Genomic DNA, 25698 nt, shown 5'->3' with positions numbered 1-25698 from the left:
AGAATATATTTTAGAAGCCTGTTTGGTGCAAGCAGGTACAATGTCAACCTGCTGAAAGAAAGCAGATACAGATATTTCCAAACATATTCAAATAATTCTCTAAAATGAAAGGCATTTCCATCCTTCTGGTCAGTTATTGTTACTCAAGGTTTTAAAAATTGAAGCTTTGATAAAATTGACAAAGAAGATAAAACACAATGCCCTCCTTTGACTCTCCAGAGACCAACTGTACCTAATTGTGGCTTTGAAGTCAGTCCAGGGATGTTCAAAGCAACTAGAAGGACAAAGATACACAGCTGATGAAACAAACTGTACAGAACTGTGTGTGTGTTGCAGTGATTTAAGGATATGCTCCCAGGACTACTTCCTGGAACATCCTGTAACCTTATTACAGCGCTGTCATTAGATACTCATTTAGACCAATCAAATATCTCTAATTGAATCACCTCGCATAAATTATGAAAGAAGTCTGTGATTACTGCAAACATCTACCTAATTACAGCTGGGATGTACCACTTGCTGTCTGCTTATGTGCTTGCACATCGTTGGGGATTCACTTCTATATTTGTACAAACGTGGATATTTGAGACATCCCCCTCTTCACACTGGTTTTGGGTTACAATTTTGGTGTGTGCTCAAACAAGAGTTTTTACATACAGTATGAGATCATTTTCATGCTTTACACACCTCCTTGTGAATAGGAAACTTCTGTGAAGTGAAAATTGTGGGTATATCTGTCTAATTCTACTCTTCAACGCTGCTCATTCAACATAGATCATCCTTTCTAAAAAACTTTTAAAAGATAATTGGGCAATAATGCTATGAGGCTAAAGAATTGCAGTGTGGAAGCTATTTTATGCAGACAGCAGCTGCAAATGGACATGCAATACATTCAAACAGTCTTTAAGGAATTTCAGAAGGTGTAGATCAAGGAGCTTTCATTGCTTTTGCATTTTTTTATAATGTCAAGATAGAAAAAAGTCAGTTTAATTCAGTTCCGCTTTATTTTTATAGCGCCACTTCACAACAATGTCATCTCAGGGCGCTTTACAGAAACCTCAATTCAAACCAATTTATAATAAATAGCCTGGATAAGAGAGAAACCAACAGACTTCAGGTGCATATGCAGTGGAAAGGAAAACCTCAGAAAGGCAAACCCTCCAGAACCCGGCTCAGGCAGGGCAGCCATCTGCCTTGATTGGTTGGGGTGGGGTGGAAAGTCAATATGTTTTTTTTCTTGACTCTTCTACAGTAAAAGCTGAACTCCAAGATGCTTTGATATATTTTACATTACCTGCGATTCAGACAGCTCAACACATTTAAGATTCATTCTCCTTCAAGTACAAATACATCTCCCAGTAGAGGTGAGGCTCAAGTCTGAACTCCAATCAGATGTGACTGCGTATGGTTTTGCACAGGTAAAAGACATGTGAGAACACATGTAAAGCACATGTTTTGCAAGGGGGAAACATTTTCATAATCATAACATATGAAACCCAGCACATGTAAAACTTATGTGACAACATATGAATAACATGTAAAGTTTGGATGGTTGCATTTGAAACACACTACCATATTAAATCACACAAAGGTTTCAACTTCCACGTTATAATAAAAAATATACCAAAATCACAAATTTCCAATGTACAAAACATGTTATGGAAATCCACACATGTAAAACTCATGGTTATCTGTAAAGGTTGTAAAAAAAAAAAAAAGGCTGCTAATAATCAGTTGCAGCTCTAGTTTTACACTGCATACCTGAAGATCCTAATGTGGAAGAAAATTCATTGTGAAGATTTGAGTGTATTTCTCGCAGCCGGTTGCCTTGTAAAGCGTAAAAAAGTACGACATTGTGCCAAAATGATTCATGTCTTGAGAATTCAAATCTCCTCTCGCTTCTTTCAGAGAAAGCACTGTAATATGATAGTACAAGGCATTAATTTCACTGAGTGCAACAGAACTTTGCCAAAAAAAAAATGTTAATGATTCATAAATCTTTAGCAGATTAAAGTGACAGCGGCGGATTAGACTTTTTCCGCTTCTCTACACCATCTTCATCCTCAACCTGTTTTCTCTTCTGCTTCTTGTCAAATTCAGAAAGCTCAGGCTTTACACTCAGCTGCTTGTGCACATGCACATATAACTGTACAAGACTGTAGCTCTTCATGCTTGTGTGCTGTAAAGCATCAACATAGTTTGAACAGTTTTTATTGTAAACATCCCCCCTGCCTGTTTGACATCTGACCTTTCCGAATCTATTCTATTTATCTTCTCGTCCTCAGCTGAAACAACAATCCAAATAGTGTCTATGTGGAAGTACGAGCGTGTCTTGTGAACGTGCATGTATCCACATACCGACAGAGAAACAGATGGGATATAATTCATGTTTTGATAATTCTTTGACCTTTGGTGGTTAAACGAATGAGAAAATATGTTTGTAGGGAGTCACCTTTGAGCAGCAACTATGCAATGTTACTAATACGACTGATGTTTTTAAAGACATTGATCCCCCTTATTATTTGATAAAGGCCCAGCTTACAGCCTTGCTTTTGTGTTGAATATTTACATTTACGTATATGCATATACATGTGCTGTATTCTTTGTTTGTATGCTTGTTTGTATGCTTTATTATTGTGCAAGTGTTTGAAACTTACGTCAAATGCAAGGCTTACGCAGACAGACGAAGGTTTAATTAAAAAGAAAACACTGCTGGAGTTGGAACACTGGGAACAAACTGGAACACCAAGACTGAAAGAACAAAGACTCCAGAACAAACTGGACGAACTGACAACTGACACACACAATGAACTGGCAATGAACTGGAGCATATATTTAGAGGGGCTGATTACGAGACAAGAAGCAGGCGCCACAATTAATGACTGCAAGCAATGAACACAAAGTAAAGTAAACAGAATATACAAGGAGAAACCACTCTACAAAATAAAACAGGAAACAAGACAAAACTAAAAGCGGATAAACTAAATAGACAGCAACAGGACAACAAGAGCAAAAACCCTCAGATCACAACAGCCTTGTTATACTGTGACCAACTAAGAAACAATCAAAGGTAAATTAGCTGCTTGGCTAACTCTGTTGCACATTTTCACATTATATTCATGGCTGAGTTTTTTGTCCTTTTTAAAATGAAAATAAACACACGCAGAAACAGAAACAGAAACAGAAACAGACAGTATATTTTATATCTGCAAGCTACCGTGCTTGTAAATGTATATGTCTGCATTCGCTTGCTAAAGCCTGGTGTGACTCCCTGCAGAATGACAAACACAATCCAAATCAACAGAACCACAAAAATTGTGACTGAAACATGAGTCTGCCACATAAACACAACATATTGATCCCTACTGCCCCTGAAAGTATTTGTGTACATAAAAGACTGCAATTTTATCTCGCTGGCAGCAAATGTAAATGAAATAACCATTAATTACCTGTAAAGCCACAGGGCCACTTATCTGTTTCCACTCTGTCCATTTGAATCAGTTGAAGGGTTGAATGCACGGCCTCATCAGAAACCTTCCTTCTTCTCTAGGTTTCAAGAGTTCCAGTAGAAGTGTAAGAGTAAAATCTTTCAGTGCCAACATGTCACACACATCACAGTTACATCCACAAATACTGTTTTCTGTAACTGATGTTAAAGGCACACAAAGAAGCTCACACTCAGTGTGGCACTGAAACAACAACAAGAATATATACAATATAAACAACAATATTACAGTGCATGGACACACACACACACACAGACAGGTGCATGTTTTAAATTCTTTGGCCTTTTGAGTGTGTTGGTTTGTGAACCACTCTGAGTTGGTGTGCCCTCTGTCTCCTACCCTGGAGTAGCGTTTATTTTTGGGGTGATGCATGACGGTTCTTTCCCACAGGACACTCACACTGTCAAAGCAATTCACTGTGTGTGTGTGTGTGTGTGTGTGTGTGTGTGTGTGGGGGGGGGGGGGGGGGGGGGGGGGGGGGGGTATGTTGGGCTGCTTCATCTGTATTTCTATGCAGATGTTTATGTTAACAGTTAAAGCAGATGAAGTGCTTGTGTCAGCAGTGTTTAAAGTGTGTGGCAAAGCAAAGCTGTCCAATATTCTTCTTACTGACTTTGTATGGAAACAATGCTGAAATATTTTAAAGGTTTAAAACTCCAGCTGTAACCTTGTTTACAGTAGACTGAACAGCAAAAACATGCAGTACAGGAAAGAAGAAATCCATATTGTCATACATTTCTACTGTAGATACTAATACTTCAAGTGCAACAAAGGTCTGAAACAAGTTTTCATCAGTTTTGTGTGTCATGGAAATAATAATAATATTTTTGATAAACAAACTGGTGCATAGACAAAGGACCAGGGGTGTCCAAAGTCAGTCAAGGGCTGATGTCCTGCAGGATTTTGATGTATTCCTGTCCTAACACACCTGGCTCACATTAATCGGAGCCAATGCAGTTCTGCACAGTGACTGCTTAATTTGAGTCAATTATGTTGGAACAGGGATACATGGAAAACCTGCAGGACATCGGCCCTCGAGGACCGACTTTAGTGTCCTTGCAGGGGTGTCCAATCAATGATGATTTGGTCACAACCACATCCAAATTAGCAGTCTCCAGATGTGTAGTATGTTTTCCACCAAGGCTGAAATAGATCAAACTCCCAGAAGAGTTGAGCTCTTAGAAAGACATCACCTTACTCTGCAGCTCTACTGCAGATTCCAACTCCAGCTGCTTTTTAGTTTGCAGGCACGTTGCATTGTTCAAACATTTTTAATGGTCCCTCAGTATAAATAGAATCATACTGTGCTATTTCCAAAGGAATTTAAGAAAAAGATGAACCAAAAGAAGAAGAAGAAAACTATGACTTGTGTCTTTTTGTCCTTCTCATTAGTAGCCTGTCCTAAAGAAGCATCGTTTGTTCCTTTATTCCTCACTGTTTCTGAAATTCAAAGATAACAGTTTACCAGACATGAGATAATACTTTTGCTGTGACTGGAAACTGGACAAGTGGAGAACAAAAGGATGAGTATCAGGCTTAAAAAACTATTTCCACCATAAAGTCAGGTAAAAGCAATACTTACAAACAAAGTACTATTTACACATACAGCAGAAATCCCTAACTAGCCAAACGCATTCTAACTTTAACTAAAACACTATAAATGCAACAGAAAGAGAAGCCAAAAGGACTTTAATTTCATCATGAAAATAACAAGACTATTTACCGAAAAGAAACAGAGAACACAAAACCAAACTATTTTAACACTGTCAGAAACAAAACACTGCTAACTTAACAAGGTCTACACATATGACCACTGCCAAACGCATACGCTCACACACACACGCACACGCTCCAGTGATGACAAGTCAAGGGCATACTGTTTGAGCCAAACAGTTGCTGGTTTAAATTCCCCCCACTGTGGCTGCAACGTTGTCAATAGGCCAGGCCATTATCCACTCAACTAGCAGGAAACAAGGGTGTGGTGAGCAGAGCCAATCCTCGGGAGGTGTTGCCACACAGAGATTTGCGTGCAAGATAAGAGAGCAACTAGGTAAAGTGGCAGGCAGCTGCAACAAGCAGGGACATTTTATGAACTTCAATTGTCCTTGAAACCATGTTCTGACATCTCAATCATGCCCCTGTAGTTTGGAGGTGGTTCAGCGAGACAAAACAGCAGCGAATTCTTAGCAGAACAGAATTTAGACCAAGACTGTGGTCCAAATCCAAATAATCAGCTTTGACTTTGCTCTGACGTGAACGCTGAATGAATGTGTGTCAGTGCCTAAAGGTGAATTGATTTTGTGCACTCATGACCCTGATCAGAGAGTAGTTACATGGATCTACGTGTCTGTTTGTGTGCTAATGAGTCATTCTAAAGCCTGGAAACAATCAATTATTGCTGCTGTTATTGGCCAGTGCTGTTAGGAGAGTGTGTGCTTATTTTCTTTTTCAGCCCCCTTTTTATTAATTAAAATTTAGTCATTCCTCAATTTCACCCACACTCTTTAAATTCTCTTCATCCTATCTCCTTTGTCTGTTGTCTCTCATGTATTCCATGTTCCTGTACAGAGCCTTACGCCTTAAAGATAAGGTTCTGATGCAATGAAGTTGTTTCAGAAATGATTTTCTTTGCTTTACCTATAAGAGTGAATTCTTTGGTCTGAAAGTCTAAATTCTCGTCACAGTAGAGTGAAAATATTTAAGTCTCAGAGGATCCCTTTGAAATACTGGCATGGGAGTAATTTCATGCAGCTTTAGCCAGGTTTTTTATGAAATCAACTTCTGCCATTGCAGAGCAGGGTTTTGTAGCTGTAACGCTGCAGAGGATGAAACTCTCTGGGTCACCCATTCTGTCAGCTTTGTGTTACATCCCTAAACTCTATATTTGTTCAGGTTTGGATCATGTTTTCTTCAGAATTAATTTTATGCTCACATTTTCTGGCCTTTAAGGCATCAGACTCTCTTATCTTCTTCTTATCTCTTTTTGTATCCTTTGCTTCACAGCCTCCTTCTCTCCTCCCACTGCTTCTGTCTCTTGTCTTTCTCCCACCATAATTCTCTTTGAGGAAACTGCAGTGACTCTCCTGTTGCCCTCTCCCGCCCCCTCCTCTCCCATCATGACCTTGTGACTGATGCAAGAATTCTGCCTGCAGCACCAGATTACATTTGTACAGATGGCTGGGAACATACTCACAAACAAACTCACACACAGGTTTGCATTAATACAGCTGGCTGGATGCACTGTAGGTGCTGCAGTTATATATAGAAAATAGGGCAGTGACTGTGGTAAGTTGTAGAAATGTGAATATCTTCGAGCCACTTTTTTCTGCATCCGTAAGAGATGTGTTAGAAAATGTCATTACCCAGAAGCTGCCATGTTTGCTTGTGCACGTGTCCAGGAATGCAATCTGCATTGCCTGCATTTAGAAAGTTTACTAAATTCTCACTGATTGTGTGCATGTGAAACTAGACTGTTCTATTTAATCATTTATGAAGAATGGGTGAAAGTCTGAGGCTGCCATTACAAAAACCAGTATGCACAAGGGCTACTCAGTTCAGTCAAAAAGGTTGCAGTCCTGCAGGTTTTATTGGTGCCAATAAAACTACTGACTCAAATTAAATGAGTCATTATGCTGAACTTCATAGGCTGTTGGATACATTTCATTTGTTAGGTGTGCTGGAACATGAACGCACTGAATATTTGCAGGACTGTGCCGACTTGGAAAAGACAGTGTCACTGTAGCTTCTTGTTTCACCATTCCACAGCGTCAAGGCATTAGCACCAAAGAAAAAAACAAACAAACCAAAAAATAGAAGATATTAGCTTCGTGAAGGGAAAAAAAAAAAAAATTCAGATTGTCCACAAATTATACATTCTGATTGAACAGGTTTATTCTGTAAAGTGCATTTTAGTTACATAAGTGTTCCACGTTTTTAGCCAGCAGAGCAACATGTACAGATGCAAACGTTGAAGCAGACACTAAATGACTCTGCAATCAGAACAAGCCAACAAGTGTAAACATGTCTCAATATTTCTGATTGGATTGTACAAGTTTGACACTGTGCGTGGTGCAACAACCTATGATGCACTTTAATTGTATCAAATGCGCCGTGACTTTCTACTCACACGTAGAGCTGCGTGAAGAATGTTACGAAGAGAGGAGAGAAAAGACATCAAGACAACATGCAAACATTAAAAAAACACTCCAAGCTGATGTTACACCACTGGTATTTGGTTTAGCTGTAACTGGTCTGAAGAAGAAGAAAAAGTAATGATGAGGATTTATGATGGTATGGAGTGTTTTGTTCTTGCTGTTGTTTCCTCATCTGTTGTTCCTCATTTATGACATTCACATTTAAAATTAAATTTCTTTTTTCCAGTCTTTTTTATCGATAGAATATCTTATACTTTCTATTTCTTGTGCTTTTTTCTGACAAGCCTTGTGTTTAATTTATTAATTTACAAGGAGTAAACAATTACACATTGCAGACTCCTGAAATAATCGGAGTCTGAAATCAGGACTGAAATGTAAACAAGCCTGAGTAATTGGCAATTATAACTAAATACAGTTGTGTTTGGAGTCCAGTCTTCTCATCCACTGCAGGGAACATGTTTCATATGAATATAAACAAGCATGAGGTTTAAGCAGAAGCAGGAAAAGTTCCCTTTCCAAGCGGTTAACAACATCTCAGCAAATAGCATCCCATATCTTGAGATTTGTTCTTCAGCCAATTAGACACACACACATACAGAAAATATATATATATAAAAAAAGCCTTTGACATCACATCAAATAAATTCTGTCTTGAGCTAAAAATGCATTCTAATGTTGTTGAGGGATGATTATAAATTGATGCAACTGAACAATCAAAGCAACACAATCTTCAGCCAGCTCACCTTTCACAGGGTGAGCTTCTTTTAACAGGGAATCAGATTATTATGAGCCTTCTGTTGACACATGGATAATATAGTACCCATCCTTCTCAGAGTAGTGCCAACTGAAACCAAACATTTAAGGTCTCGCTTCCAGTTGAGCAACAGAAAACAGGGATTTAAAGGCTAAAAAAGACAAGCTAACATCTTCAGTTGCCCTGCACGGTCTGAATATTTCCAGTTGACTGACAGTAGGATTTCTGGTTGGCAGTGTAACAGCTGAAGGTCTGGAAAGAAGCCCCAGAGAAAGATAAAACCATTCAATTTAGGAAAAAACCCATACATGGTGTCACCTGCAGTGGCACGACTGCATGTTCTCCAGGTCTTGACAAAATGATTACACCCCCTTCTGTAGACGTGCTTGAACTGATAATGTTGGAGTCTGCATCTGAATTCATCTTGAGAGTATCATGAATATGTTTCACATCAATCTTCAGATGTGGTAAACTTCCCAAACCAAGTCAGAAATACAGCTAAAATGTTATGGTATCGTTTACACGCACACTCTTATTATTTATATTAAATATTATATATATATGTGGCTGCACGGTGGCGCAGTGGTTAGCACTGTGGCCTCACAGCAAGAAGGTTGCTGGTTCGATCCTTGGCTGGTTTGGTCAGTGGCCTTTCTGTGTGGAGTTTGCATGTTCTCCCTGTGTATGCGTGGGTTCTCTCCGGGTACTCCGGCTTCCTCCCACCATCCAAAGACATGCATGATAGGTTAATTGGTCACCCTAAATTGCCCCTAGGAGTGAGTGTGAGTGTGGTTGTTTGTCTCTCTGTGTGGCCCTGCGATGGACTGGCAAGCTGTCCAGGGTGTACCCTGCCTGTTGCCCAAAGCCGGCTGGGATAGGCTCCAGCTTCCCCATGACCCTGAATTGGAATAAGCGGTTTGGAGAATGAATGAATGAATGAATTATATATATATATATATATATATATATATGCACACACACACTGCTAAAAAAAATAAAACACTGAAACAACACAATGTAACTCCAAGGGCACCACACTTCTGTGAAACCAAACTGTCCACTTAGGAAGCAACACTGATTGATGATCAGTTTCACATGCTGTTGTGCAAATGGAACAGACAACAGGTGGAAATTATAGGCAATTGGCAAGACACGCCCAATAAAGGAGTGGTTCTGCAGGTGGTGACCACAGACCACTTCTCAGTTCCGATGCTTTCTGGCTGACATTTTGGTCACTTTTGAATGCTGGCAGTGCTTTCACTCTAGTGGTAGCATGAGACGGAGTCTACAACCCACACAAGTAGCTCAGGTAGTGCAACTCATCCAGGATGGCACATCAGTGTGAGCTGTGGTAAGAAGGTTTGCTGTGTCTGTCAGCGTAGTGTCCAGAGCATGGAGGCGCTACCAGGAGACAGGCCAGTACATCAGGAGACGTGAAGAAGGCCGTAGGAGGGCAGCAACCCAGCAGCAGGACCGCTACCCCCTTCTTTGTGCAAGGAGGAACAGGAGGAGCACTGCCAGAGCCCTGCAAAATGAGCTCCAGCAGGCCACAAAATGTGCATGTGTCTGCTCAAACAGTCAGAAACAGACTCCATGAGGGTGGTATGAGGGCCCGACATCCACAGGTGAGGGTTGGGCTTACAGCCCAACACCGTGCAGGACGTTTGGCATTTGCCAGAGAACACCAAGATTGGCAAATTCACCACTGGCGCCCTGTGCTCTTCATAGATGAAAGCAGGTTCATGTTGTGTTATGGACTGGCTCGCTCGTTCCTCAGACCTGAATCCAAATCAGCACATCTGGGACATCATGTCTTGTTCCATCCACCAACGCCAAGTTGTACCACAGACTGTCCAGGAGTTGGCAGATGCTTTAGTCCAGGTCTGTGAGGGGATCCCTCAGGAGAACAGGGAGGTCATACAGACACGTGGAGGCCACATACACTACTGAGCCTCATTTTGACTTGTTTAAAGGACATTACATCAAAGTTGGATCAGCCTGTAGTGTGTTTTTCCACTTTAATTTTGAGCAGAATTCAAATCCAGACCTCCATGGGTTGATACATTTGATTTTCATTGATAATTTTTGTGTGATTTTTGTTGTCAGCAAATTCAGCGATTGGAAAGAACAAAGTATTTAATAAAAATATTTCATTCATTCAGATCTACAACGTGTTACTTTAGTGTTCCCTTTATTCTTTTGAGCAGTGTGTGTGTGTGTGTGTGTGTATATATATGTAGCTTGATGATAAACCTGAGGCAACTAAAAATGGTCTTTCTCTGAGGAAAGCCAGTCTGACTCAAGTCTGACCTTGTTGCCACCTCTCTCCTCCTCCACTACTCTTCTGCTTCGGAGAAAGATTTAAGATGACGAGGAGGCATACTAACTCTGCAGCTGGAAAGAATGTCTGCATGTTTGTACAGTTTTTCGAGCTCTGTATCTTTCTGTCACAGCATACATATTTCCCTGCATGTGCTTCACATACTTGGAGCAGTGCACTTTTTTCTCTGACATTCTGTCCATGGTGTAGTCGCAGTAGCATGGTTATGTGTGAGGACACAGATTTAGGCAATTCTTCTCCCAGCTTGTTTCAGAAACAAAGCAACAAATTAATCCATTTCCTAAATATAGAACATGGATGAATGGATGCAAACAACTGTTAACACATATGTTAAACCTGGTATTTAATAAAAAATAGCAGAAAATATTTGAAACACAAACTTGTTAAAATCTGTCCATTTTAAATTTGACACAAGAAACAACTTTAACCTTTACAAAAGCAGACTCTAATATAAGTAAACATGATGTTAGAACTGTTATATACTGAAAAGACAAACAGTATGAGAAAACAAGACTGAATGATTAAAGTCTCCTGGCCCTCCTGTGCGAACACATTAAAAACCCATTCTGTGGTGGAAATCGCTGCAAGGCTTCAGGAAATCTGCTCAAAATCATTATCATTGATCATGGATCAATGCTGCATGCATAAATGCAAATGCTGTATAGTGCAATTGGCGTGGGGCTGAGGGCACGCAGGGGGTGTGAGGGGGGATGTGAAATAAACAAATAAAATTCTAAAACATTTGGTAAAAGCAGGGCTCTGTGCAAGTTACAAAACCTCAGAGAAGACAGAAAGAATGGAGTTGCGTTCAAAGTAAGTCTGGGAAGATAAAGATCAGTGATCCAAAATAAAACTACACAATGTTTACTGCAGTTAAACAGTTTTTACTCTGGAAAAAGCATCTTCATAAGTTTTATAGACAAAGTTGATAAGCTGACAGGAAGCAAAAAGTATTCTTACAGGCTATTATTAATACAGAATACTTACAGATGATCAGTATTATAAGTTGAATGAATTTAGTATTTGTGTGTGTGTGTGTAGCAGGTGTTCTTCTGGACCCTTCCCGTAGCAGAACAGAGGAGCTAAAGTTAGAAGGACCTGATTCTTCAGGGACAACGTTGTTATTTTTAGCTCTGTAAAGAAACCTGACAGCACTTGACTGGACTTGTTCTGAATAAAAAAGCAGCTTCAATGTCAGTGAACTTTTGTTTCTCTTCAGCACTTTTGAAAGGTAAGTGTGCATGTGTGTGTGCATGTATGGCAGGTGAATGTCAGGATGAGACAGTTTGTTACACGGATGTGCGTGTATCTCTCTGTCTCTGCGGAGCTTCGGCCTTCATTTGGAAGCTCTCCCAGTAGGAAGGATCTTCCTCTGTCAGAGGAGACGCTGAGGCGATGAGTTCACTGAATGACAGCAGTGTAAATGTTGTGGGAGGAGGAAGGGATGGAGGCTGAGAGGAAGACAGAAGAAAGAGGTGGTCACACAGTGACAGCACGGTCCTTTATAGAGCTACATCGTATAATTCCTTTTCAATATAAGTAATATCCAACCAGCAAAAAAGGAATATTAAATGTAAATAAAATTTTGATTATCCTCATTTAATATGGTCTTTCAAATCTTAAAAAAAGGCTACTATTTTAAAAAAAAAAAAGCCATGCTACCCCCCAGGAGGCAGTTGCCATGGCAACAAATCATGTCAGAAGTGTGGCTGCAAGCAGGGACTACAGAAATGAATGTTGGCTTCTTGCAGTGACCCCTAGTGATCAAATATATCTGGTCTCATCTGATCACAGTATCTTCTAATACGTATTTGCTGGAGATTCAAACAAATGAAAACATGCTTTCAATGTTGTATGGCAGCCGTCTTTTCATAAAGTTCAGCTTCGAGTAGGGCTGAGCTTAACATGATCCTGTAGAGCAGGGGTGTCCAAAGTCGGTCCTCGAGGGCCGCGGTCCTGCAGGTTTCCCATGTATTCCTGTTCCAACACATCTAGCTTCCACTAAATGGATCAAACAGCCAATGACGTGCACAACTGATTAAGCTCTACTACTAATTAATTTGAATCAGGTGTGTCTGAGCAGGGATACATAGAAAACCTGCAGGATTCTGGCCCTCGAGGACCGGAGCTGGACACCTCTGCTGTAGAGTGACACTCATGCAATAACCTTTGGCCCCTCTGTTCGCTCTCTGACTAATCCCAGATAGTTTTGGTTGGTTGAATGTTTCTTGGCAGGTTTGATGTGGTGCCAATTTTTTTTCCATTGCAAAAAACAATGTTATTCTTTCAGTTTATAATGACAAAAAAAAGAAAAGGAAAACCACTCATAATACTTTTTCAAGGCACTTTAACTGAAATTACAGACTGTGACTCATGCTGACCAGTAATGGTTTTAATGAAAGCAGTGCATTGTGTGTTCTTCGTATTGGAGGGTTAAGTTCACAATGGCGACGACATTTTATGGTTGTTTTAATGACGGGCACAAAGTTAGACGTAGTGTAGTTGCAGTTCCTTAATCCAGCTAGAAGTTGACTTTTCTGGCTGTCGTCATGTTTAGCTGAGTGGATGATGCTGGTTTGCCATAAACTCTCAAATTAATGTTCTATTCTCTGTTAGACACACTTAGATCTTGTTTTCTTTTAGTGACAGATACGAGAAAGTACTTTATCTGTTTTTGTGAATCAATATAAATATAGAAATGTCATGTATCCCTACCGTACAACCTGGTTTGTCTGCTGGTCCAAGTGCTACTGCAATGTGATGGTCAGCATCCAGAAGGCTCTCCTATATGGTCACACACACACACACACACACACACACACACACACACACACACACACACACACACACACACACACACACACACACACATGTATCTGCACCTGAAAAGTATAGCCAGATTTTGAATGGCCTGTAAGTGTCAGGTAGTGTCTCTCGCTGTTAGCTGTGTGATTGACTGTACACAGTGTCCTCTGCCTTTCTTCCCTGACCATCAAAAGGATAAGCAGGACTAGCTGAGAGATATATGGGTGCTTCTGTCTAGAAAGTGTCAGAGAAAATTTTCATCATACTCTTCCAGAGCCGGAGGTCGCATCCCTCAAATGTCAATGTAAAACAGAAAACCTCCCATTACAGAGGTACAACCAGCAAGTGTCAGCTGTTCTCCTTGAAGAGTTACTTCAACAAATGGATAATTGTTAAAATTTTGTCTCATCAATACTTGAACTAATTAACTTTGACTTTATTTTATTCTTGTTTTCCTTTGCATGAAAGTATAAACATCCTTGTACTGGATGTATGGCTGCAAAATGCTATAACTTACAAGTCTTTTAAATAATAATAATTAATTGAAAATTGTACAAAGACATCATATTTAAAGCTATGCAGCAGTGATGGTAATGAGCACCATTTTTCTCTGGTGCAAAAACAGAGATATTAAAACAGCATTAGGCCTCTGCCAACTCGAGGAGGATACAGGAGATGTGACATCAGGCTTGTCAAAATAATAGCTTTTTAAAAGACACCTGTTCATCTTTCTGTCTCTTACTGAAAAGAAAAATTGGAAAGGGGAGAGGGATGAAGGGTGGGGGGGCAATGCAGAGCAGAAAAGGAGGCAAAAGAAAAGAGTGGGCAATAAGATTGAAAGTGTTCTGCAACATTATTGCAGAGCAATAACAGATTCTTCTGCTCCCTACTGAGGGAAAGAAGAAGTCCATTAATCTCATGATGTGGTGCTGGGAGGGCTAAGGAGCTCTTGAGGGCCTTGCAGGAGCAACTCCATGTAAATATTTCTTGATAAGACAAACCATCTGTCCTCCATATAATCCAGTGGGTAATGGAGCAACCCACATCCTCTGAACTACGGTGCTAAGATCACAGATTTCTTGATACGTTTGGCAACAGATTTGATAATTAAAACACATATTTTCCCCCCTTTGTTAGACAGTTTTGCATATCACTATGTTAAAATGTCATGTACTTCATTCCCCATTTCAGAATGCATGGGAAGTTATGCATAGCTTTTCGGTTTGTTACATGCCAAAGCATAATTAAGAATGCAGTTGGCAGTAACCTGACCTAAAATCTCTCTTTGATCTGTTTTGCTCATCTTGATGCAACATGAATTATAAAAAGCACAAGGAAAAGCATTTCTAAAGTTTTAGGAATCAGCCCTTTGGCTTTTATTGTAAACCAGACTCACTTCAAACATCCAGTCCTCTTCTTCTTCCTCATCAAGATGCATCTTGGTCTGGCGTAGCACTTGGCCCTGTGTGAGTGGCTCAGACGACAGGTGAAACTCCACCCTCTGTAGATTGAACCCCAGCCCAGAACCAATGGCCTTGATGAAACTCTCCTTCAGGGCCTTGGTGGCAAAGGAGGAAACATGATCAGTTACATGCAAGCAATGATTGCGGGCACATAAGACAAAATCAAAGAAGTTTATTTGCTTAACAAAGTGAGAAGGAAAACCGGTGTATGCGTTGATTGAGTGTTTCGGCTCAGTTGCACAATATAACTAAACAGATGGGAAACTATGCACACATGTTAAAGAGTGTGTATACAAAAGATGCAGACTTTACGTGTAGTGTGTGACCAGCCTAAACCAGCTCTGCTCGACAGCCAGTAAGCTACAATAACACTATTACAGGGCTAATTGCTATGGCAACTGCTGAGCTCTGCCATTAGTCAACAGTGTGGTGGTGATATCAGAGCTTGACGTCTCTATGCCACCCTCTCAATCTCACAACATCTTTACTTAGCTCTTCTGTTGCTTTCGCTGGCCATCTGTGTGTGTGTGTGTGTGTGTGTGTGTGTGCGCACATGTATGTGTCTGCAAGAAGATTATGAGAGAACAAGATTAAAAAAAAAGGGAGAACATGTGAAAAAACAAAGGGGATAGTTGCCTGCTTGAGACAAGGGTATCCTGAGATGATGGGGACTGAACATAAATAAGGGTGGAAATTGGGAAAAGCATGACCTGAGAAATCACACGTTTATGAGCAGAGTGTACAAATGTGTTTTTGTCTTAGAGAATCCTGGCAATGTTATTTTCTCTGTTTGCTTTTTTCTGTCCCTCCTTCACATGCACATGCACACACACACACACACACACACACACACACACACACACACACACACACACACACACACACACACACACACACACATTCACATAAACACAATGTGGTGTCCAGCAGCTATGCAAAGGGATGACAGGGTAGTATGGTTGCCACGGTTACCCAGTGGCGGTAGAAAGCAGCAAGCTGCTGGTCCTCTGAGCTGGGTGATTGGATGATGCTCCACTCATACTCTGTAAACTGGCGAGTCATGATGCGGAAAAACTCAGGCACAGAACTGCTACCTGGAGGGGAGGATGGAGGGAGGCAGGGAGGAAGGAAAGAGAGAGAAGGATGGAGAAAGGAAGGAAAGCATTGAGAAAACTTACAATAAAATGCAAAGTGACTAGCATACCCCAATCAATTATCACTGCAGCAAAGCAATTGTGATTATAGTAGCGCACATGCACACACCCAAATTCACACACGCTCCATTCAAGACTTTTTATTTTAGATGAGGCAACAGCGACCCCTTGTGGACAAGTTTAGGAACTACAAGAGCATAACAATCATGGCTACTGAAAATATGAAAGAAAAGTATATTTTGCTAGTTGTCACTTTTTAGAGTAGGATTGAAATCCAACTTTTAGATTTAGATTTAGACAGACTTCTGTAGACACTTTAATGCAAACAACAAACATTATTATAAGTAAATACAGAACAAGAAGTTAAAAACATTTGTTTCAGCTTCATAGAAAAATGGATCACTCAAAATCATGGCTAGAAAAAAATGTTTTTGTTTATACCTGGCATGGTGATCTTCATCACATCCACACCAACCTGCATCCCCAGCTCTGCTGCCAGCACGGCAAAATCCCCTTGGTGGGAGAGGTTGAAACTCCAGAACCGAACTGAATCTGAATTGATCTACATGAATTAAATCATATGAATAGGTTTTAGGTAACTGGGCTGGTTTCTTCAGACAGCTGGAACTTCAGCATTCAATCAAGATGGAAACTAAGAATTGCATGCTGGGATAAATATGGGCACCAAGTCATGGCAGGTATAGGACTGTACAACACAGCTGATGATATGCAGCCAAACCTTGTTCCAACAAGATCTAGAACATTTTCCTTTTATTGAACTTGTGAAGTAACTAAAGTCTGTTACAGGTTTCTTCTATTGATTTTTCTTTTTACGTTGTGCTGACATTGAAACAGAAAAGAAGCAATAAAATAAAATAAAATAAAATAATCAACTCAACCCTTAGTGGGGCAGCCAAATAAGGCTTCCCCCTTGGAGTCCTCTCCAGCTTGATCTCAGACCAGGGGATCCCCATCCTCTCACACACAAACTTCCTGAGCAGCAAACGGCCAGCCTGATGGGAGCAAAGACGCATTCACAGATAACAAAAATATCAGAAGTTTGACAAGAGTGTGATGAGCTGCACTGTGCAATGTTGTAGAAAATAGCTTAGAGTCAGACTAACCATTGCTGACTTTGCATCCTTGGCGAAAACAAACTGTCCGATCCTGTCCTTCTCCTCCCGCTGAACGCAGCGAGCAGCGAACAGCCAGTCAGACCTGCTCGGTGTCCACGACCCGCAGCGAAAAGCCCAGCGGACAGACCCCATCAGCTCACTTCTTTCGGCCGTGTCATCTGAACAACTTCAAGCTGCCAAGTTGTTATTGCGCTACTGTTAGCATCGCTACTTAGCATGCGGACTTTGGCGGACGATTTAGAAAATGTTTTATTCGATATCTTCAGATCGCAGGAAACAAACACAAGTGCTGCGTAGATTGTTAATAAATGTACAATGTGCCACAAAGCAGACTTTCTGTTTACATGTGGGTAATGACAGCATTACACCCGGAAAAGTCTGGCGAAACTCAATGTCGTCATAAGTGGGCGCGGTGGAGGATTGACCAATAGAATCAGTTGGAATGGTGCGCCACTAGTGATGCCTTCAAGTATTTTCAGAAATGCCGTAATTATTGACAACCAGTGCTGGCCTTTAACTATAGACGTTTATTTTCTTTTTAGAAAATCAAATTGGCTGATAGTTTTCTGGAAAATGCGACTAATCTAGCAAGACAAACATATGGTTTATGTTAATATTCCTACTAACAATATCTTTTGAGTAAGCTGCATCACTAAAACAGAGTTAAATGTTCCCATCGCGGAGAAAATTCTACCCCCTAAAAATAAAGAAAGAAAACGTTAATATGAACAAACACAAGTAAAACGCTTTCATGACGAGGCAGAATTTTATATTTGGCGTGACAACACGAGACTAAATCCTAGGTTTTTATGTTTTTTTTTTTTTTTTTTTTTTTTTTTTTTTTTTTTTTACAATTTGTGCATCAGTATTCTTAGTATCTGATGGATCATGAAAGCAACATTAAAATTGTATTTCAACGATGTTGAGATTGCGGTTCATCTGTGTGGGTAAGGTGAGTAATTTTCACTATATGCTCCAGATAATGCCTTTTTGGGGGTGGTAGAGAGATAACACCACACAACCGACTGTGATTATGAGATTGTGTTTTGCTTCCTTGGTCAGGTAAAAACACTGTAAGCCTAATATCCTTGCATAATTTGTTATGCTCAGTAGAAATGTTTGAGGGATAGTGCAGGACAAAATCTACATTTACCATGAAATTGAGTTTCTAAACATGGAGTGTTCTTCTAAACGTACATGCTGAACAGACTAACAATTAACTTTTCTTATATTATAAACATTTTTATAATTATTTCACAATATAAATGAGAGTCGAATGTATTAGCTTTTTATTTTAGACAAATGGACCACGACGACTTTGCTTAACAGTGAATATTTACAATATTTCAGTGGGGGCTATTCTCAGCATAATTCTCAATAGTCAATTACAACTTTATTTATTTGACTTAACTGATGCTAATGACGGCATGTTTAACAATGAGCCTCACATGATGAAATATCTTCAGGTAAAATTGACCACATTTACTCTACATAAAACAAACACTCACAAACGGATTTCAAGTTCAGAAAATTATATTATTTGCATTTTATGCTTCGCTTAATCTCTTTCTTTATTGTGTAACACTGTGAGTCCAGTCCATCACTACTGAAATCCAAATTGATTGACTGAATAAAATTGTGTTCTTAAACCAGTGGTGCAAATCCACATGTTCTTGACAAAGTATTATGATCCTCTTGCCTTTTGACTTATAGGAGGACCACAGAATCTTTTCGGCCTGTGATGCTTCTCAGGCCACCCGAGAGCAACTTGATCAGGACATTAAAGGTGGAACAAGTTGTCTGCAAGTCTCATCATAATAACTTTGTGGCTGTAGTCCACCAGTCAGTCTTAAAAAGGGGAGCAGGTGAACCATACATGCATACGGAGAAAAAGACAGCATTAGGTGGTTCACTCCTCCAGCCTACCTTCTCTTTCCTGCTGATTTTTGCTCGTTTGTCTTCACACAGCGACGGCCTCTAACAAGAATCTGTTTCCCAGGAAGAGGAAAACTGAAGTCACAGATAAAATTCTCACCAATCGAAGCATGTGCTTTTGAAGGGAAAACTCTGTGCTAAATATGCACTAACATTTTTGGCAAACATCCAGACCTTTCTCCATCTTGGAACTGAAACAACTTTACTTTTTTACATGTGATCTGTCAATATCTGTATTTACCATCCTTCTTTACTTTTCCCCTATCCTCTTCCATAGCTGCCTACATTTCTGTCTTGCTTGATTTCTATTGCTTCTTTTTTTGCTCCTTGTTTTTCTGTTTGTTTTTCTTTTCTTTTTTTTGTCTCATCCTTGCTGCCAAGCTGGATTTCATGCAGGCGAAGCATCTAAAGAGGAAGAGGAAGAGCAACTACAGTGTGAGGGAAACACAAACTCTCATCAGGGAGATCCACAAGAGGAAAGACGTGTTGTTTTCCAGACAGCAGGTGCAGATCTTCTCTTCTCTTCTCTTGTTTTTTCTCTTCCTCTTTGCTTCCCTTACATCAGGGTTACTCATTCCAGTCCTACTAGAGCCGTAATCCAGCATGCTTTCCATGTGTCCCTGCTTCAGCACACCTGAGTCAGACCAATGGGTCACTGTGCTGAACATGGTGTTAGATCCATTAAAACTGATTCAGGTGTGTTGAAGCAGGAACACAGTGGAAATGTGCTGCATTGTATTCCTACTTCAACCCACCTGAATTTCTTGTTTTCTCTTCGCACCAGTGAAAGTGAATAAAATTCCTCTGTGCTTTATTAATGTTTTCTGCCCATATCTCATCTGATTTAGATTAACAAATGAATGAGTCCAGGGGTAAATTATCTCCTGTTTCTTCTTCAGTGTCAGCTTCAGAAAACAAAAAACACTTTTATAAAAATGCACACAGTGTTTAATGGCAGGAAAATGACTAAATATCTTAAAATTCTTCACAAAGCTGTTTCTAAAACAAGTGTCTCTGAACAATTGTGTATCTGCTTCAAGGAAAAAAAAACTCAATGAGTAAAATTCTTTAAATTTGAAGAAAAAAAAAAAAAAAGAAAAAAATCACTATAAAAGACATGTCAAGGGCCAGGCTGATCAAGAATGATCAGAGTAGTGGTTTTGGCCCATATTATATCCTGCACACAGAACTAAGTACATGAGCAAACATTTAAACGGTCATCATGACTTGTTTTTTTAAAACCTGAGGTTTTCAAGTCATAAGATCAAGTTATTTATTTATTGTCCTTGATGAGAAACTTGGTTTACAGAAAGGTCCCTGCTGGAAAATACTGCAGCATCAAATAATAAAATCTGAAGAGTTGCGTTTTGCATAAATGATGGTCACATTGTTGCATTATGACTCAGAGTATTTCACAATATCTAAAGCGCCATCTTTGAAATATTCTCTCATTTTGTTTTCTCATTTTCTCACATCTTTCTCATTCTCACTAAACCCATAATTCACAAAACGTCTGACCATTGCTGCAAAAGTGAACAATGCCTGCAAAACAGTTTTATTTGTTCTCAAAACCAAACACTTGTCAATTAATGCCCCAACTACGGTAAAATATAGAACGCTACTGAGCAGTCAGTACACATTACACTGAAAAGTGCAGAACACAACATTCAGAATATAAAGTTGTTGGAATAAACTTTAATGTTCCCAGTAGGGGGCTGTACGGTGGCATAGTGGTTAGCACCATGCAAGAAGGTCACTGGTTCAAGTCTTGGCTGGGGGGAAGTTTGAACTTTGGGAAGTTTGTACTCCACATGTATATGTGGACTCTCTCCAGGTACTCTGGCTTCCTCCCACCGTCCAAGGACATCCATGTTAGATTAATTGGCTACTGCCTCTGCCTAATGATTGCTTAAGCTTCCCGTGACCCTGAATTGGATAAGCGGTTCAGAAAATGGATGAATGTATGATTTACAGTAGCCTGATGCCTTATATCGAGTATGAAACAAAAAACTGCTCAATTCTGCAAAAGAACATCAAATGAAAATGTAAAGAATTTATGTGCAAACAGTGTAAATAATTATTCGTCTTCTCTTCTTGCTGGATCAGGCCACAGAAATTCATCTGATTGCCTCTGTCCAATTCAAAATCCTCATCTACATGTGTTTCCTGAACTGGCTAATAGTGGTTCCCCCATCAAAAGCCAACATTGAAATCAATTTAGAATCATTTTGTTCAGCCACTGACACTTATTCTTTAGCTGTGATCAAGGCACATACTTGCCGTTTTGCACTACAGGGGCATTGCACTGCAAATATGTTTATAGTTTGTCTCTAACAAGGTGAAACAGGGCTCTGATTTGATGTTTAGTGTTTTGACACTTCAGCTTAGAGAATGCTGCAATGGACTGGCGAGCTGTCCAGGGTGTACCCTGCCTGTCGCCCAAAGCCGGCTGGGATAGGCTCCAGCTTCCCCGCAACCCTGAATTGGAATAAGCGGTTCGGAAAATGAATGAATGAATGAGCTTAGAGAATGGAGTTCAGTATTTTAATAATTGAGAAATACTGTAATAGAGGTTTAGCTCTACAGCATCATCATTCAAAAATAATATTCAGTCTTCAAAGTTGTCCTTTTAGGAGAGTCTGAAACCCTTTTTCAAATGTGCTGTGTCATTTTCATTCATTCTTCACCAGTAATGCATATACTAATATTTACAGAGCTAAAAAATCTCACAGCTGTTCCCTTTACTGTGACTCAAATAGTATTCAAATAGATTTTCTGTGGTTGGAGAGATATACGCTGAACTATATGCAACTATTGAGCATAGGTCTAACATATAGGTACGGGGCTCAAAAGGTTAACAAATAAAGGTTGAAAAATGCAAGACTGATGCTAGGAAATCTTGACAATTCACAACTGGTTTAGCGAAACAAGTAGAAAAGACCACCCTCCCAGTAAAACCTGGCAGAGGTCCAGTCATGCTAAGAGTCTGTTTTATTCATCCAACAACACATATTCATATTTGAAACAGTGTTGAACTGCTTTAAACTGACCTACACTGACTCTTGACCTAAATCTCAGTAAAAAAGCTTCAGACAAAGCCGAAAGAAACCTTCAAAAAGCTTAAAAGAACGTGAACACAAAGCAGCAGTATGGCGACAGAAACTACTAGCACACGGCTGTAGGAAGCTTTTTTTGGCTACAAGAAATATTTAAAAGCAGTCAAAGGTATCGTTTATATGTTGGAAAGGATTCTTTGAATATTTCAGAGGGTTGCAAAGTAAATCCATTCAATGTCAGTATATTTCATTCAGTATATGAGACGTGTTTGTTGTTTGTTCTGCTGTGCTTGTTCAGTAACCTTTGGTATTTTGTTTGTGGTGTATTTTTTTCAACACCTCCAAGAATTCTGTTTCCAGCTAAAAAAATGCAAAGAAATAAGTTGTAAATGCTTGCTAGATATTAGTATTACTTAGGCTGTACACTTACAGATTGTTTTGTTTTAGAGATGTAGCAGCTTTAGTGTGATTTCAGCAAAACAGGCAACTCCATTTTTGATGACAATCTGCACTGTTCATGCTGCACCACAGCCCAGCAGGAGCTCTTTCATTTATCACAATACAAAATTTATGAAGAAGAACTGTCGAACTGTTGGTTCTCATTATTTTGCTTTTCTCTGTGGGTCCGAACAGAATACAGCAGTTAATGAGCTGAAGAGGCAGGCATGGGAGGAAGTGGCACAAAGTGTGAATGCGCTGGGGGAGGGGGAGCTGCGCACTGCTGCTGAGGTGTGTTTGTCTGTTAAAAATGATTTTTTTAGTCTTTAAGAAAAATATCTGTTTAGTCTCAATTTTCAATTGGCCCTCTCCATGAAATCTTATAAAGCCTCATTCCTTTCCCTCCTGCTCTACTCTGCAGGTGAAGCGTCGGTACTTAGACTGGCGAGCCCTGACCAAGAAAAAACAGCTAAAGGCTGAGCTTGCTCTGTCTTCTTCATCCTCCTCTATGGCCATGAAGATGGAGTATGACCAGTCCTCCTCTGAGCATGAGGCAGTCTCTCTTGGGTCTGGGTGTGACCAGCTGCTTGACCTCACCGGCTTCCCAAAGGACTGTCAGTGTGACTGGCCGGAGCTGTCAGCTCTCAACGAGCTGAACGCCAATCAGGCACATCAGAGTGTAAAGATGGAGGATGACATCAGTGAATACAGAGTATGTAACAAAAACACATTTAAAATAAACCTAAGCTGATATCTGAAATGATTGGTTTCCCCGTAGAGACGTTGTTTTGACTGATTCCTGCATGTCTGCAGCATCATAATAATGTCTAAAGGTGGGCTTTTAAAGACACAGCTCATGCTCACACTTCTTATGTTAGGTGAAGATAAACAGACACGTTTTGCTAATGTGGTAATTAGTTGATTAATGTCCCTGTTTCAATTGGTGTAGTGATTATTCATTCATTCATTCCTTCATTCATTCATTATCCAAACTGCTTTGCCTGATGAAGGGTGATTATGCAACATGTTAATGTAGATTAAGTGGCTGTTACCCAGTTGATTGATTTCTTGTATATTCACAAGGTTCCAACTACCAAATTATTTCTAAATTATTGCTTAACTGATAACTAATTTGGGTTTGTTTTTTGTTAATACCTTTATTTCAATTGAATTGAATTGAATTTTATTTTATTTTATTTTATTTTATTTTATTTTATTTTATTTTATTTTATTTTATTTTATTTTTCTGGGATCTCCCTAAAGGGAGAATGTACATATTACAGGAGCTACACAAGTTTTTAACTTTCTTGTGCTTCTTTTGGACCAAATATTTTTTTTCCAATTACTGTCTAAGAAATAAGCAATGTTTTTCTTATTAAACTGGAGCCAGTCTAGTTGAATGCCTTCTGAAATATATCTGTAAAAATAATAGAGATGATAGGTTTGTTTGTCAGACCATGACATGATCAGCTTGCTACAAGAAACCATCAACTGGAGTCACAATGTTTTGGGCTGCAAATCATTTGGGAAACAAACTTCTGTAATAGCCAGTCTGATATGCATGACAGAGCTGAATGAAATATAGACACACTTATCGATGTTAGCATAGGAGCTGCGCGAGCTTGAACAGGATGAAGAGGAAAGTAGGATTATGGTTCTTCTTATAATGAATACATTAAAATTCAGCTTTTATAGCACCTCATTAAGGATCTTTCTCTGTCCCTCCAGTTGGATGGTGAAGCTGCAGATGGAGAAGTAGATGAGGATGATATCCCCTCTATCCTCAGTGAAATTGAGTCTCGTGGTGAGGGCACTGGTGACATTTACCCCCACAATGATCTGGGCTTGCTCAACTCCTCCAAGGATCTGACCTCTACTACGAACAGAGATCTGCTGTTGGCTGGTGGGCTGATGGGAATACCAGCTCACAGCCTGGGTGGACTTAATGATCATGAGAGCGTAGGAGCAGGATTTCTTGTTGCTGTTGAGAAACAGCGACTGGAACTGGAAAAGCAGAGGCTCGCCGTGGAGACCGAACGCCTGGCTGTGGAGAAAGAGCGGTTGGCAATGGAGAAGGAGCGTCTTTGCCAGATGGAAGTGGAAAGAGAACGACTACACCTGGAGAGGGAGCGCTTACAGGTTGAGAGAGAGAGGCTGAGGCTCCTGCTGGTCAGTCAACAAGAGCACGCTGACTTCTCTTTTAATCTGCCACAGCAACAAGGCCCGCCGTCCTCCTCCACTTCTTTATCCTCGAATCACGATGGACAGGGCGAGAAGAGAGGCAGAGGTTGGAAGCCAGTGGTGGATCTGGAGACCGAAAAGATGAATCTAGAGAAGGAGAGACTACAGCTGGAGAAGGAACGACTGCAGTTCTTTAAATTTGAAGCTGGCCGACTGCAGATTGAACGAGAGCGTCTGCAAGTGGAGAAAGAGAGGTTGCAGCTACACAAAGACCATCATTCAGTAAAAGCCCAACAATAAATATCAGTATTATTTCAGCAGCAAATTTTCCTCATAGGCCTACCTAAAGATGTAGTGTGTCATGCGTAAAGACTGAACTTAGGTCAAAGAGAAGCTCAACTTGAGGACAGGCATGTTTATGACCATCATGATAAAGCAGTGCCTTTTGACATAAAATAAAATAAATGACAAGACAAAAATGATGAAACAATGTTAACAATCTAGGATTTGTTTTGCACACCAGGCTGCAATCCTAGTTTATAATTAATGTTCAGCAACAACAGTCATTCAGTCCCCTGCTCAAACAAACTACTGCACTAATCATGCAGTGTTAAAGGTTAAATGCTGCAATGGAAATACAACAAATTAATACTGACGTAGAACATTTTTGTAAGGAGTATAAAACGTTAAACAATCAGGCATCAAATAAAGTGCGGTTTTATGTAGCTACAGCAGAACTGTCCAGCTCCGGTCCTTGAGGGCCACAATCCTGCAC

General features: G+C 40.0%; 2 protein-coding genes across 4 annotated transcripts; one reads left to right on the top strand and one right to left on the bottom strand.

Annotated features, from left to right (window-relative positions):
- Positions 1-11173: 11173 nt before the first annotated feature.
- On the bottom strand, positions 11174-17668 carry aasdhppt (aminoadipate-semialdehyde dehydrogenase-phosphopantetheinyl transferase). 3 transcript variants are annotated; one of them, XM_079245889.1, is made up of 7 exons: positions 17302-17668; positions 17077-17190; positions 16619-16739; positions 15996-16117; positions 14957-15118; positions 13471-13539; positions 11174-12206 (listed from the first exon to the last, which is right to left on the bottom strand). In XM_079245889.1, the coding sequence occupies exons 1-7, from the start codon at positions 17443-17445 to the stop codon at positions 12045-12047; spliced, it is 894 nt and encodes a 297-aa protein (XP_079102015.1). In that variant the 5' UTR covers positions 17446-17668; the 3' UTR covers positions 11174-12044. The 3 variants fall into 3 exon arrangements, with proteins under 3 accessions (XP_079102015.1, XP_079102016.1, XP_079102017.1); XM_079245891.1 differs by having other exon boundaries at positions 12061-12206; positions 13479-13539; XM_079245890.1 differs by lacking the exon at positions 13471-13539.
- A 564-nt stretch (positions 17669-18232) lies between these two features.
- Positions 18233-25698, top strand: msantd4 (Myb/SANT-like DNA-binding domain containing 4 with coiled-coils; the record flags this gene model as incomplete). The annotated part of the gene is made up of 5 exons (XM_079245937.1): positions 18233-18265; positions 19630-19752; positions 22938-23033; positions 23164-23454; positions 24471-25698. The coding sequence occupies 5 exons, from the start codon at positions 18233-18235 to the stop codon at positions 25221-25223; spliced, it is 1296 nt and encodes a 431-aa protein (XP_079102063.1). The 3' UTR covers positions 25224-25698.

Source organism: Telmatherina bonti, assembly GCF_933228915.1.
Source record: "Telmatherina bonti genome assembly, chromosome: 9".
Classification (NCBI taxonomy): Eukaryota; Metazoa; Chordata; class Actinopteri; order Atheriniformes; family Telmatherinidae; genus Telmatherina; species Telmatherina bonti.
This window is presented reverse-complemented; position numbering and strand designations above follow the sequence as displayed.